The sequence below is a fragment of the Branchiostoma floridae genome, chromosome 1, assembly GCF_000003815.2.
Source record: "Branchiostoma floridae strain S238N-H82 chromosome 1, Bfl_VNyyK, whole genome shotgun sequence".
NCBI classification, from domain to species: domain Eukaryota; kingdom Metazoa; phylum Chordata; class Leptocardii; order Amphioxiformes; family Branchiostomatidae; genus Branchiostoma; species Branchiostoma floridae.
The window spans coordinates 22,136,813-22,149,717 of NC_049979.1; the positions used below are offsets into that span (position 1 = coordinate 22,136,813).

General features: G+C 43.3%; 1 protein-coding gene across 2 annotated transcripts in view; it reads right to left on the bottom strand.

The window, feature by feature from the left end:
• Nucleotides 1–12,442, bottom strand: part of LOC118416867 (hemicentin-2-like) — a 47,263-nt gene extending 34,821 nt beyond the window's left edge. For both annotated transcript variants that reach the window (XM_035822152.1, XM_035822147.1), the window contains exon 1: nt 12,325–12,442. In XM_035822152.1, the coding sequence (XP_035678045.1) occupies nt 12,325–12,397 (73 nt within the window). In that variant the 5' untranslated portion in view covers nt 12,398–12,442. The remainder of the gene's footprint in view (nt 1–12,324) is intronic.
• Nucleotides 12,443–12,905: the final 463 nt, after the last annotated feature.

Consider the following 12,905-nt stretch of genomic DNA (forward strand, 5'->3'; position numbering starts at 1 on the left):
TATAAAGTATGGAAAGGAGGCTAGCAAAGACCAACAAGAAGGGCGCATCGGCCTAATTAAGCGTGATTATATCAGAAAGCCAGGCTTCTGCGCTGGTAATGGACTGTAATGAGCGTGAGAAACGTGACCGGTAGATAAATGGGACCTGATGGCGGATCTGAATGAGTTCTGATTTGTGGCACTGGAACACACGAACGTGTAATGAGGGCCAGAGGTCTTAGAAATCACAACCCGCCAATTATACGGTGTCTCCAGTGTAGACTGCAATTAGCCTTGGTTCACTTTTTCTCTCAATTTCAGCCATTTCTCCGTTCGTTCTCGTTCTGGTGACTTGTGTGTGCGTGCTTGTCAATGACACTCAATTGCATAAATGCACAGACAGAGACTGCGCTCTCCAGACACATTGATTCTGAATGTCTATTCATCAACTAGGTTGTTGCAGAGTTAAGCCGGGTTTAAGCCCACATTCACGACCGCCCCACGACATTGCTCCCGACCACTCCCCAACTAGGTTGGTGCTGGGTTGGGAGTATTACCTAGCTTTATAGTCGGTTGTTGCAGACGACAAGTAAGCAACCTCGCCAAATGTCTAACCTGTATTAGTAGACAGATGGAATGTGACAGAGATTTCTTACTACAGTAGGATTGTTATATAGCTTTCACCCCACACGGACGACCTTGCTCACGATTAAATCCCAACCGTGCCCTGGATAATATCGGGAGGCCATAGTCGGCTACATGTGACAGGGACTATACAGAAGATGTGCCTCGGGAGCCTCGTACGTGACTTCGTGATGTCTACCAGGACATTAACTTGACTTATCACTGCAGTGATACGCATCCTCCATCAAAGGGCCGTATATATATTCTTACCCATATCGCCTACTGATATGATACAAGCAAATTGCCTTTCTTCACGACCGATCATTTTACCATGATTGCGAGTTGTAGTTTGCACTCGCCTTTGAGGATTATAAAGATTTGACTATCATTTCATTTCAAAGATGATAAATTGCTTCTTGGTTCAGCACAGTTCTCGAAACGTGCCCTGATGAATGAATGTCCCATTTCGGCGCTGCTGTAGTCTGAGATCACCGGAAGGTTATGAGGCTATTGTTGGCAGATAGCGCCGTTATTGTTGGATGTGGGGTACCCTGGGGGCCGGGATACTACTGTCTGGCGCCGGTAGCCTGGCTGTAACAGTCCCCAGGGTGACAGTCATGAATAGAACTGATACACCTGTCTCTCCTCCAACCCCCTGGGTCACAACTACAGGTGCATTGTGGGTAGACTGATTGGCTGAGTCCAAGGTAAAATAAATTATATGTTTCCGGTTTTGGGTACCTGACCGACCTTAATAACAACCTGCCGCCCTTGGCATAGTTTTGATCGACCGCTCTTAAGGGACATGAAATATTCCATCTTTCATCTGAATGATGAAATTGAAAACATAACTCCAAGTAGTCTACATTTTTTCTTCGAGACTTCCTGTATTTTACTCTCTGATATCAGTTCTGATATGTAAAATGTGTTGTAAACGTAGGACTTATTTGCTCAGTTGTACTTGTATGTACAAGGTATCGATCAATCTGTATTATTACAATATAATGTTGAAAATACCAGTATATTGATGCTTATCAGTTTTACTTTACATTATTTTCTTAGACCTCATCTGCATGTGCGATCAAGGCCGCCAATTGTATACGTACAGAGTAAACGTTTACCGCCGGGGCGCCGTATAGATCCGCCATATAGAGAAATTTAGCGCCTCTGGAAGAGCAGGTACGTGAGTATTCACACTCTACAGGTGAATGGAGACAAAGATCTTCAAGTAACCATCAAATGACAAATGGGTAATGCACACTTTCCCGTCACAAAAGGCCAAGGTTTCCTTCAAGCTATACGAAATTCAGGCATACACAAACAACGTTTTTTACATAACAGCCAGCTACATTTAAACAAGCTGCATGACAGCTGAACAATCTCAAGCGCACTGAAAATCAAGAAAGGGTCAATATCATGTCATTTTGTATTATATATGATATTGATTTTTTTTCAATTTATATATGCATGAATTTTATAATACACATTTCTTTTGTACAATTGATCCATCCCTTGAGTATTGTCGTTTCATTGTTGGGTAAATTGTTTCTGCCATGGGGTAGGGTGGGTAGTATGTACATGTGCAGTTTATTGTACATTTCAGATGAGAACATCATGGTAATTCTTTGAAAATCTCCATGTCATTATATGAATTATTTGTGAAAGCCACACCCCATCTTACCGACAATAACACACATAACCCTTTTCCTAAGCGATTGTGTGTTTTCTACAACTTCGTGATCAAATATGAATTCAATTAATCCGTCCGTAACTCAGCCAATGTGGGAACTGTGGTCAGGTGTTATGTCTATAATAAACACGTCACAGAAATCATTTAAAAGGCCTTGTCAGCTGGCATTCCGTTCAGATGAAATATGTATATTGGCTGCATGCATGAATATAGTCCATTGGACCCCGGAAGTGAGTCATACTGCATAATAAAATGACCGGTGGTTTTGGTATGATTCACACGTGCATAGAATATTGATTCAATTGACTATCTATCGTGCATCTTTAACAAAGGTATACTTAGTACACAGTCACGCGACAAACTAGGCGCACTTTGAGAGCAGGTGGCCATATGCGGCAAGGTGGTCTTGTAGTTAGGGTCGGTGAACTGGAATCTTGAGGTTCTGGGTTTGAATCCATGACAAGCTACGCTATAGCGCCATTAGGAAAGCGCTTTACACCTAGTTCACTTCACTCATGTTGAAATTTCCTTGCTTCGGTTCGGTTAGGGACGGATTTGAGAGAAGCTCCTCCTTACATTAAAGTTGATAGCCACCTGTTATTTCAATCATTCCAAAAATGTGATAAACATCAATAAATTGATGAATAAACACACAAAACGAGAATGTATCCATAGATGATACTTATACTGTGTCTCTTGGAATGAAAAGCACCATTTAGTAGTACAGTAGAACTTACTGCAGGTTCTATCATCAATAATGTCCCACGACCTTTTTACAATGCCTTCAATAACCCTGATGGCAAGACTATCAATGGTTACGCTTCTACATCAATGTTGTTCCTTACTCTTCTTCAGAGCATAAAGACATAACTCCAGTCTATTTGATATGATGTGAGAACATGTATTGTTGTCGTCTATCATGGCTTGCTCCTAATTGTAACGTACGAAAGGTGTAAAGAGGCTCTGGTCAATGACCTACCATACTTACAAATGCCATCCACATTGTGAATATGCATTATTGCCAACATTGAATTGATGGTAAATGTCACATATATAGGCCAAGTATAACCCCGGGGCATCTAAGAAGACCAAAGTGACTGATATGCCTTTGTCGAATAAACAGTGACCTTTCGTATGGATAATACAATGATTTTAAAACAGCTGGTTAACGTACATCGAGCCAGAACATAGCGCCTAAAGCGGAGAATAAGGCAAAGGAAGTCACTGTCCTCAGAATACGGTTTTGTTTGTTTGTTTGTTTCGTATGATTAGTAAACTGCCTTTAGGTGTAACACACCAGTTTTGAACAGTAGGTACAATCGTCGTAAGAGCGGTTTATAAGGTCAAAGAAGAAAAATAACTTTGTTGCACTGCAACTGTAACAGGTACGATGTAACGTTTAATATGACAACATGCACATGACAAATCAACTATATCGTTGCTAATATATAGCGATTTTAAATGACAAGCCGATGGTATAACCCACTTACAACGGTATGGGTTCTTTCTCTTTTCGACAAGTGTGGTGGGATCTTTAACGAGATGAAGGTGTGGCTTTACTCAAACACAGGACATCTGGCTTTACGATGAGGCCTGCTAGTGATTCACCCCCAAATCTTTAGAGTCGAAGTCAAAAAGTTTAAACCCTAACCCCAAAACCACCTTGCCAACAAAACCTTCCTCCTGGCAAATCCAAACTGACAAGACAGTGCCTAAAGAGACCCCAGGCGCGCCGGCTCAACAGATATCAATAGCAGGTTTGACAGGTTTCTAATCCAAGACCGCCTAGGTACCTCTCCTTCTCCATCAATTCTGTTGCAGTCAATACAAATCGCTTTAATAGCGGTGCAACCGCCTTGTGGGTTACATAAAACAACGTTATTTTACCAAGTATCGATCGCACTTGGGCAGAATTGCAATTTCTTACTGTGCAGTAGAGCTCAACTGAATATTCCTCTGAAAATCTATCATTATTTAGACAGAGAAGGGTTAGGGCAGCGTTCAAAGATTATCCTTCGTGTCAACAATTATTGATATTCTTGTCATGATTTTCATGATAAATCATACTCGTATCAAAATTATTGCAATTCTGTTCCACATTTTTGGCACTGATGAATAATGCAGCTGTACAAATTCTGTATTTATGAATACAATGAGCAGATGGCCTTAATTCTGATTACTCCAAGGGGCATCGATCTTCATAATCAACCTGGATATTTACATAGATGACAAGCAGGGATATTTACTTGGGCGAGTGAGTCCCTTTGTGTGTACACAGTAGTCCGTATCCGTAATACTGAAGTACATTACATGGTTAGTAAACTGTGGCCGGGGGAAAATATGGGGAGCCTATATGGGTGTTCTTTCGTTGATACATACTTGTTTCTCTTGTGAAGTCTTCGACGAGTTTGCCTTACTTTATATGTGTATACCTAACATCGTTGGTATGAGAAACGCTAGTGATGTGGATAAGAATGTTATCTCCAAACAGATGTAGAGAGGCCTGTTGCTCCGTGGAATCAGGCCGCCGCACACGAGATCTTATTTTTCTACATATGCCTGGGAATAGTGTAGTAAGGGGAGAAGGGAAGTACCATTTACCTCCGTGCAACATAGAGGTATTGTTTTAGTCTGTCTGTCTTTGGGTGTTTCCACATGTATTTCCCGGCATGCTATACACGTCAGGGACACTGATAGGATTTTAGGTCAAAGGTCCCAGAATAGATCATCAAAGGTTATCTCATTTCCTGTCTTCAATTCCCTGCTATATACTTATCTTTAGTCTTAAGGGAGCCAGTGGGGAAAAAATGAGCATATTCACCATAATGAGCGAGATATATTCACCATAATGAGTAAAAGGATTACAAGAACTCAAAATATTTGACAGAGGTATGAGATATTTCTAATATATTCTGTAGCACTACACCCCCTCCTAAATCAGAAATTCTAGCTACGCCTGTACAAGCCACTAGAAAGCTTTTAGAAATGTTCCAAGCTCATGTGCACGCCAAGGTCGTGCTAATGCCGTAGTTAGTAGTCCCAGCGTGCGGGAAGGCGGACGTACAGAGAACTGGGTCTGTTGACACAACGTCGGTGTTTACAGAAGTCCCTTATACCGTGAAAGACATACAAACCCACGGCCACCCAACTGGTCCCCCAGCTATCCCTTAACAAATGCCGCCTCCATTTCTTTTTCCTTTAGAATTTTTTTTCCTTTCAGTATCGGCGCGGTACATTCGTGGGAGATAGACTTTTCCATACTGGCTGTGTTAGAAACAACCACAGACAAGGATCTTATAAAGACAGCGCTATTCCTCAACAAGGCAGTTGGAGTTTGTACGACATTTGTACGGCTACCCCGCAAGAATATGCCCTCAGTTTGCGATCGTGCGTACGATAATCGTACGACGACAGTGACTAGACCTAGAGCTAACTGTTTTCGGAATTGCGAGTAACATTTGGCAAGACGTATGTTGCTGTTCTTTGTTCACATAAGTAATGACGAAATATGTCAGCTAACGACAACACAGTAATACATCAAAGATAGACCAATATCTGCACATGCTGTTTACCAAAGCAATGTGACTGCAAAAGGGTCTGCAAAATATGTGTGACAAAATATGCCTTAATAGTGCACGTTTAGATACCACGTATTAACTGCGATTACTCTGTTTTAATGACTATAGAAAGACTACGTCGATGAAGATTATACATCCAGGTAATAAGATACGCCAAAAAAAGCTTTTAATCAAGTAACTGTAGCAAACATTTCATTACATGCCAAAATCATATCCAGTTGCCTGTGGAGGACCTGCTTTTTGGCGCATAGAAAGACTACTTTTTAACTCTAGCGTGTTTGAAAATAATGCTTGCTTGACAGTATAACTAGTAGACCTAGTAATCTAGGGGCACCAAATGTACCTTGTTGACAATCAGACCCTAGTGTCCCATCGGACGTGAATACTAGTATGTTATCTCCTAGCGGCACGGTGAGACCGACTATGCGCTGCCGCTGGCCTATCCAGAAATAGGGAGGGTTAGATTTATACTTATCATGTCAAAAGGTTATCTCAGCTTTGAATGCAATTTGATTATCATCGTTCCAAAGGTTCCGCCTGCGCCAGCGATGTTCATTCGTGACTTACGGAGGTGAACCGTACAGGTCAGAGGTCGTGCCCTGTAACGGTTATGTCTGCCCTGTGGTTCTTCCGTGCGAGTCATCTACATACAACATTTAGTTTATGTCATATAGGGTCTACCAAAGTCGATACACTAGAGTATTAAAAGGATGAAGTTGATATATTGATAGCTAGATACATTGCATACTGACAATGGTTGACACACATTTGTCAAAACTGTTCAACAGTCACTGCGTATGCAAATTAATCTATCATGGAATCATTATCAGTCAAATTTGGTTCGTAAAAAGCCGACTTCAGGCCTACAAGTATAATATCAAAGGCCCTGTGCCGGTAAAGATGGAGAGTTTCTCATTAAATACATATATTTCGCATATACCATTTGCGAATTTATTGCCAATATAACAATAAAAGATCAGTCTTATAACCTTTTTATCATACATTTTATATGCTGTTGATGGGCTGACGTCAGAGTTGCGTTGCGCGGTAGAGGGCAAAAAATGGGAAGACGATTTGGGTGTGACTTAAAATCCTTGAAAATCCTTCTTTTCCTTGAAAATTTTTGCCCAATCTGGAGACTTTTTGAGTTAGAAGAGACAGGTAGGGTCTAAGCTTTCCTGTTTGGGTCAAAATTTGTTCAGTTCAGCAGTTCAGCTGGTGTAAGGACAGGTTTTAGTTATAGGGTGCTACTGGTTGTATCAGGAGGGAAAATGGGTCAAAGGTGAGGTTTCTTTCATAGAGCGAGCTTTTCTCCGAGAATGAGCCAAACAACCCTCTGTTTTCTTTGAATGCTTATAAACTAGACCCAAGTGACTTTCTGGTGGAGAAGAATTTTAAAGATTGAACTATGGGTTAGTACTTTTTTGAAGCCTTCATTCAGTGTATTTCAACATGCTTGTCAATGGGCAGCCCTAACTTCGATGTCTGACCTGATGTAGGTTACGTAAGCGTCTCAGACGACATGTTGTTTCATTTTCCGTGAGCGGGAGGGTGAGTTTCCCTGCCCCGTGACTCATCTGTCATCTCAAGCGTCCATGAAAAAGCAGTCAATACAAGCCCCGGTGTAAAACGGGTGGCTCGTAAAGTAATTACCTAAATACATCATTTATAGCAGGAAAGCACGGCTGAATAATGAAGGTCGAGCAGGTGATCATCCGCCCGCTACTCTTCATTACACTAATGAATAGGAGTGGCCTACTGCTTACTCTTGTATATATAGCCTGCGGTTCGGGCTTTTGCTCATACATGTACGTGTAGTATTTTCTTTCAGTGTTGTATATTAGTTCTGACTGTAAATTTTCAAAACTGCTATCCACTTTTCCCATGTAGAGAAATCATGGCCTGGATACCAGACCCCAGCCCGATCTCACACGATAGATATTTTTTAGATCCGGGGCTGGGGTCTGGTATCCAGGCTAACTAGTACAACTCCCGTGGACTAACTCACCTGGCTGATTATTCAACGTACTTATGCCGAATTGTACTATCCATACCCCCGTAGGAACTAAGGAAGGCCTGGAAGGCTTGTTATAAGCCCTAAGAAAGCCCGATCCGTAGTGTCTGCTGAGGAGGCTATATTTGGTCCGTGCTAAATCCTATATGACAGTGATTTGTACTGCGTTGATGTAACGTAAATAATCACAGGTGAGACCAAAACAATGGACCTTCCTTGGGCGTGTTTGGGCATAGCGATCCGAATAGCAAACTGAAGTCCGTTAGCTCATGTTTCATCTTTTGCATTGATAATATCTAAAGTGACCTTTTTGCTTAGTCCCTGTTTTACTTGGTACAGGGCCAAAAATGCACTTTTTTCACAGCGGGACCGTTTTACTCTTTCTGTATGATTTGCTTAGTTGTTGATTGGCTTACATCACAGCAACATATCTAGCATTTTACATAGACTCTTAAACTTTAGAATGTGTATGAAAGAAGCCGTTGCCCCCAGACTCCAAGACCCCCACCCCCCTCCCTCCCAGAACACATTTACGTCATCTGACATGGCCGCCAGACCCTCGTCCAGAATAAGGTTGCTGCCACTCTTCTTACAACCACTTTGTCTTAGAACCACTGTGCTGTGTCAGACTTATCGAATTACCCCTTTCCTTAATCATTGATTTACGGCCGCGAAATCATGGACAAAAGTAAAATGAAAGCGACTTAAAACGGACACTTTCCCCAGCAGATGTTCAGTCCCACTGTAAGTATAACGGTTTGTTTGGGACGCCACTGAACCGATCACATAGTTTCCACATTCTTCTGGGTCCTATGTTCTCATCTGTCCTGAGGGAAGCCAAACAATACGGGCCAAAAAGGCCAACAAATGAAGGCTTAATGACCATGTTTGTACACCACCGCCTTACGGGTATATGTCTATAGCCTGTGGTAAGGTAGCGTTTATAATGGCCAGTAGTATTGAGATAAATACAAGTATATTGAACCTTGTGTCACCTTGATACGACTTTAAAAAGACCGGTGGCGGTGAGGGGGCCCGGCGCCAGCACAGGCCGACCCACTGAGACATTTTTCACGTTCCTCCACGAAAGAATTGATTGGTATTGTTCGCATTATTGTCGATCCCGTGAAAAGGAGTGTGAGGCACAGCAGGTAAAGAGGGGGTAAACAACAAAAATGTTTTTCACACAGAGTGCGTCTTTTCTTCCCGGCCCTGTTGTTGATGAAAAGGTCGGAACATCTGTCCACTATCGGGCGCACGACAGGAAAGGCGTTGTGTTCTCTCGCAGACGTATTTGTGGCTACAAACGGTGTAAAACACATCACTCAGTAAAACGTCAGAACAAAACGATGTCAGAAACATGTGCAGAATACACAAGCCAAGATCTCTTAGCCTGGGTACTATCCTTCGTAGTAAACGCAGACTACTCTATCTTTTCGCTTGCTGACCACGGGTTGAGTCAGTGGTTACTACCTAGGATGGTACCCAGGCTAACCATCTCTGTGTGTACAGGCGGATTAAAGCTGCGACTCTTCTGTAAAAGAAAATCCCCCAGCCCGTGTTTCTACACGGAATGACATCCCGGGACTGTAAACAAAACGCGAGAAGTGACTATTTTCAACAACATTAAGAGCAGGCACGCGGAACAGCCCTTCTACAACACCACCTAATAGAGAAAAACAACACTACTCCCTCCTTTACTGTCAGACACACTAAAAACGACTCCGACTTGTGTAAACTTCATCTTGTCCCACTTTAAGTTAGGCCAAGAAATGGAGGTAACTGGTGCTATCGAATTCGATTTTACATAGAATCACAACATATGTATCGTCTGATCTAGACAAAGATACATGCACAAGACAAATATCATATATCCATCGAACGAAAACTATGCAGGGAATAGCCTCAGGCCTAACCCAAGGAATGACAGTAGCGCATTCCCAAGTTGCTTTAGGAATAGTTTTGCATTGACATGAAAAGACGTCTTCCCTTGTCATTCCAAAACAATGTCATTAGCATGACTAGTCGCTGCTATTCCTGTTGGTAAGATTGCTATCTCTGTCTATCCTTGTGAAGAGATATAGGACGTGGACTATATTCCACCTGTTAGAGGTGAAGAGGGTTCATAATAAGATGGCCGCGACACGATGGTGATGAGTGATACCGTAAATGAGCCATGACTCGATCCCATCTAGGACAGACCTGTGACATCATGCCCCCCTCCCCCCGGGAATACCTTCTCTTGTTTATCACCGTCCGCATTAACTTCCTAATCATCGCCCACCCATGGAAGCGGCGGGCGTGAATCTTTCATATGACAAATAGCAGAATTCCCAGGGTAACAGGTCATCGATGGTTCAACCAGATATTCTAGCTAGGTCTGATGATTCATGCCATTATTCATTTATTCCGACAATTTTCTGAAAACAGTAAATAACAGAAATGAAAGACGATATGACCAGAGACCTCGCTAGAGGCTAAGGTATGTGTATGCAATGTTTGTCATGCTGGTTGATGATTAAGTTTTCCACCTTAATTATTCCATCCCAATTTCGATAGGAATCTGTCCATACCCTCTGGACATCCCAAAAAATGATGCCACACCTAACATACATAAACATGCACCCCCCCCCCCTCGCACAGCCCTCCATTTACTGATTATTGTTCCACTTTAGGTATGGGATTAGATTAGCCGGTGAGTTCAGATGCAAGGTTTCCCCATGGCTGTCATGACAAGATCAGAGGAAAACCCGTGTCACATGGGCAATGGCGTCTGAGTGGGGTCTAATCAACCTAATGCACTTCCCCTAGAAGCGTCCATGTATTACAATATAACATTGTAAATTCTCCCATTCAGAGAGAACGCCAATGATTTCAATTCAAGGACGAAAGATTCAAGTGTTTGCTCGCAGACATCTTTGAACGCGTTACTATATTGTAAAGCGGTGGGGATGAGACGATCCCCTGGTGACTTTGACTATGAAAGAGAGCGCGGTCCATCATCTGTCAGGACGCGACTCGTCTTCTGCACGTCACGTATGACAATAGGAGGCGTCGAATGATGGCTGTCCACGGCGTAATCGGGCTTCAGACAGCATGGCTGGAGGTAAACGCGCACACTGTTCACAGAAAAATATGGCTAAAGCCTGAGCTTTCAGGTCAGTGTGGTGTGGATAATGGGGGCTCTCTGTGGCATGCAGGCCCCGTCCCTCCCCTCCTTACAAAGAAAAGCTGTCGTCTTGCTGCTATCTGAATGTGGGTCGGCAGGGTCACCTTTGTCAGCCTTCAAACGTGCCTGATGGAAAATTTCTTACCACAAAACATCCCTATCAGTCAGGGTCAAGGCAGGAGCGTTTCATGAAGAAGAAATTAATAGTACCATCTAATGTACACCATTTGCAACGGTCCTAAAGATGGGTTAATAGCCCTGAAGTTCAAATCCTCACTCCAGCTATTTCGGGGGAATAGCCGTATTTCTTACAATTTATGAATCAAAACGTTGCTGACCAATAAACTGTCTTAGACCCTTCCATACACACTGAATGCATAACTTTTCTATGAACTCCAGTGTTACAAATACACCATGCATGCCTGTCCCCCATCTATATGAGGGTATTCCCGGTCGGCCCCGGAGCAAACAACCCGGACAATGGAAAAGTCAAACCACAAATCCCCTCCAAACTGAAAGCATGCCCTCTACAATTTATTTTTGGGCCAGTTGTTCACAGACTTTCTAGTCCCATCCAACCTGTAACGTTAGAAACATTTCGGGCGAACTTAAACAAAACGGCAACTACCATGTTTTACTGCCATGATGACAGTTTGAGAGGAATTCGAATGTATGGTCAAGCACGCCTTTCTCTCTGTTTTGTGACATTAGTATTCTATTCGTACCATCCTCTATTGAACGCCGACACAATCTACTCTGTTTTGCTGGGGGAGCTTCGTGGACAAGCTGTCTTCACATGCGCTTGTCCGAGATACACCCTTTAAACACACACTGTAAAGGATAAACCGGCCTTTGCGTTAAGCTGTTGTTGGGGGCGTCCGTCAGACATGCTATACGTCAACCTGTAGTGTACGGCGTGGGTGTCTGCGGGCAGACTTTATCGCAAATACTGCTGGATTCGCAATTTTTGGTGGTGGGAATGATAAGACTCCAAGAGTCTGACTGTATTTTGTTATAAGCAGTTTCAATCTCAGCGGAGTGGGGTCAAGTGTAGTGCAATTCGCGCCACTGGGACGGCACACAGTGTGCACGGAGGTTTCGTCTGCTGCGAGCACCGGAAAGCCACGCGCGCCGCGTACGGAGGACGCTCTGCGATCATAGCGCACCGGGAACAATACGCCGGCCTGTTCCCATGCCGAACGGGCAAACTTCACAGACAATCTACTCTCCCTAAATGTAGACACGGAAAAATATCAGAAAACGCACTTACCCGGTAGTAGGCATACCAAAACCGCGTATAATACGGAGCACAGGAACACACAGCACACGCTAGCACCCGCCATTTTGACCCACCGACTACTAATTTATGAATAGTGCAAATTGGCAATGACGTCACCCTGGGGTCAGTTTTTTCCTTATTCAAGAAATGCTGATTTGCGTAATTTTGCATACAGGACAATGGGAAGACAACAAGAATGGACGGGTGAATGAAAAGTTGAATAGCTGACTCCTGACAGGAGGGCAGACCCGTCCCCAAATCTGTGCAGCAGAAAGGGCGCGATTTCTGTGAACTCACTGAACTGCGCAGCCATACCAAGTTGGCGCGGGGACGGGTCGCGTGATAGAGACTGGCAGAGGGACGTGTACTCCTATCGATCTGTATGTATGAAGTTCGTGTAAACGTGTGTACCGGTAGGTTTGGAGCTGCGGGTTTGCACACACCAGTGAGTGAAACCGAGCTTGTCTGTCCACACCTACTAGATGTGTGACACCATAATCCCCTTGAAGTGACTGAGGATCCCAGGTCCGGCTACTGGATTTACGCAGGGGCTGGCCACCATGCAGTAGAGA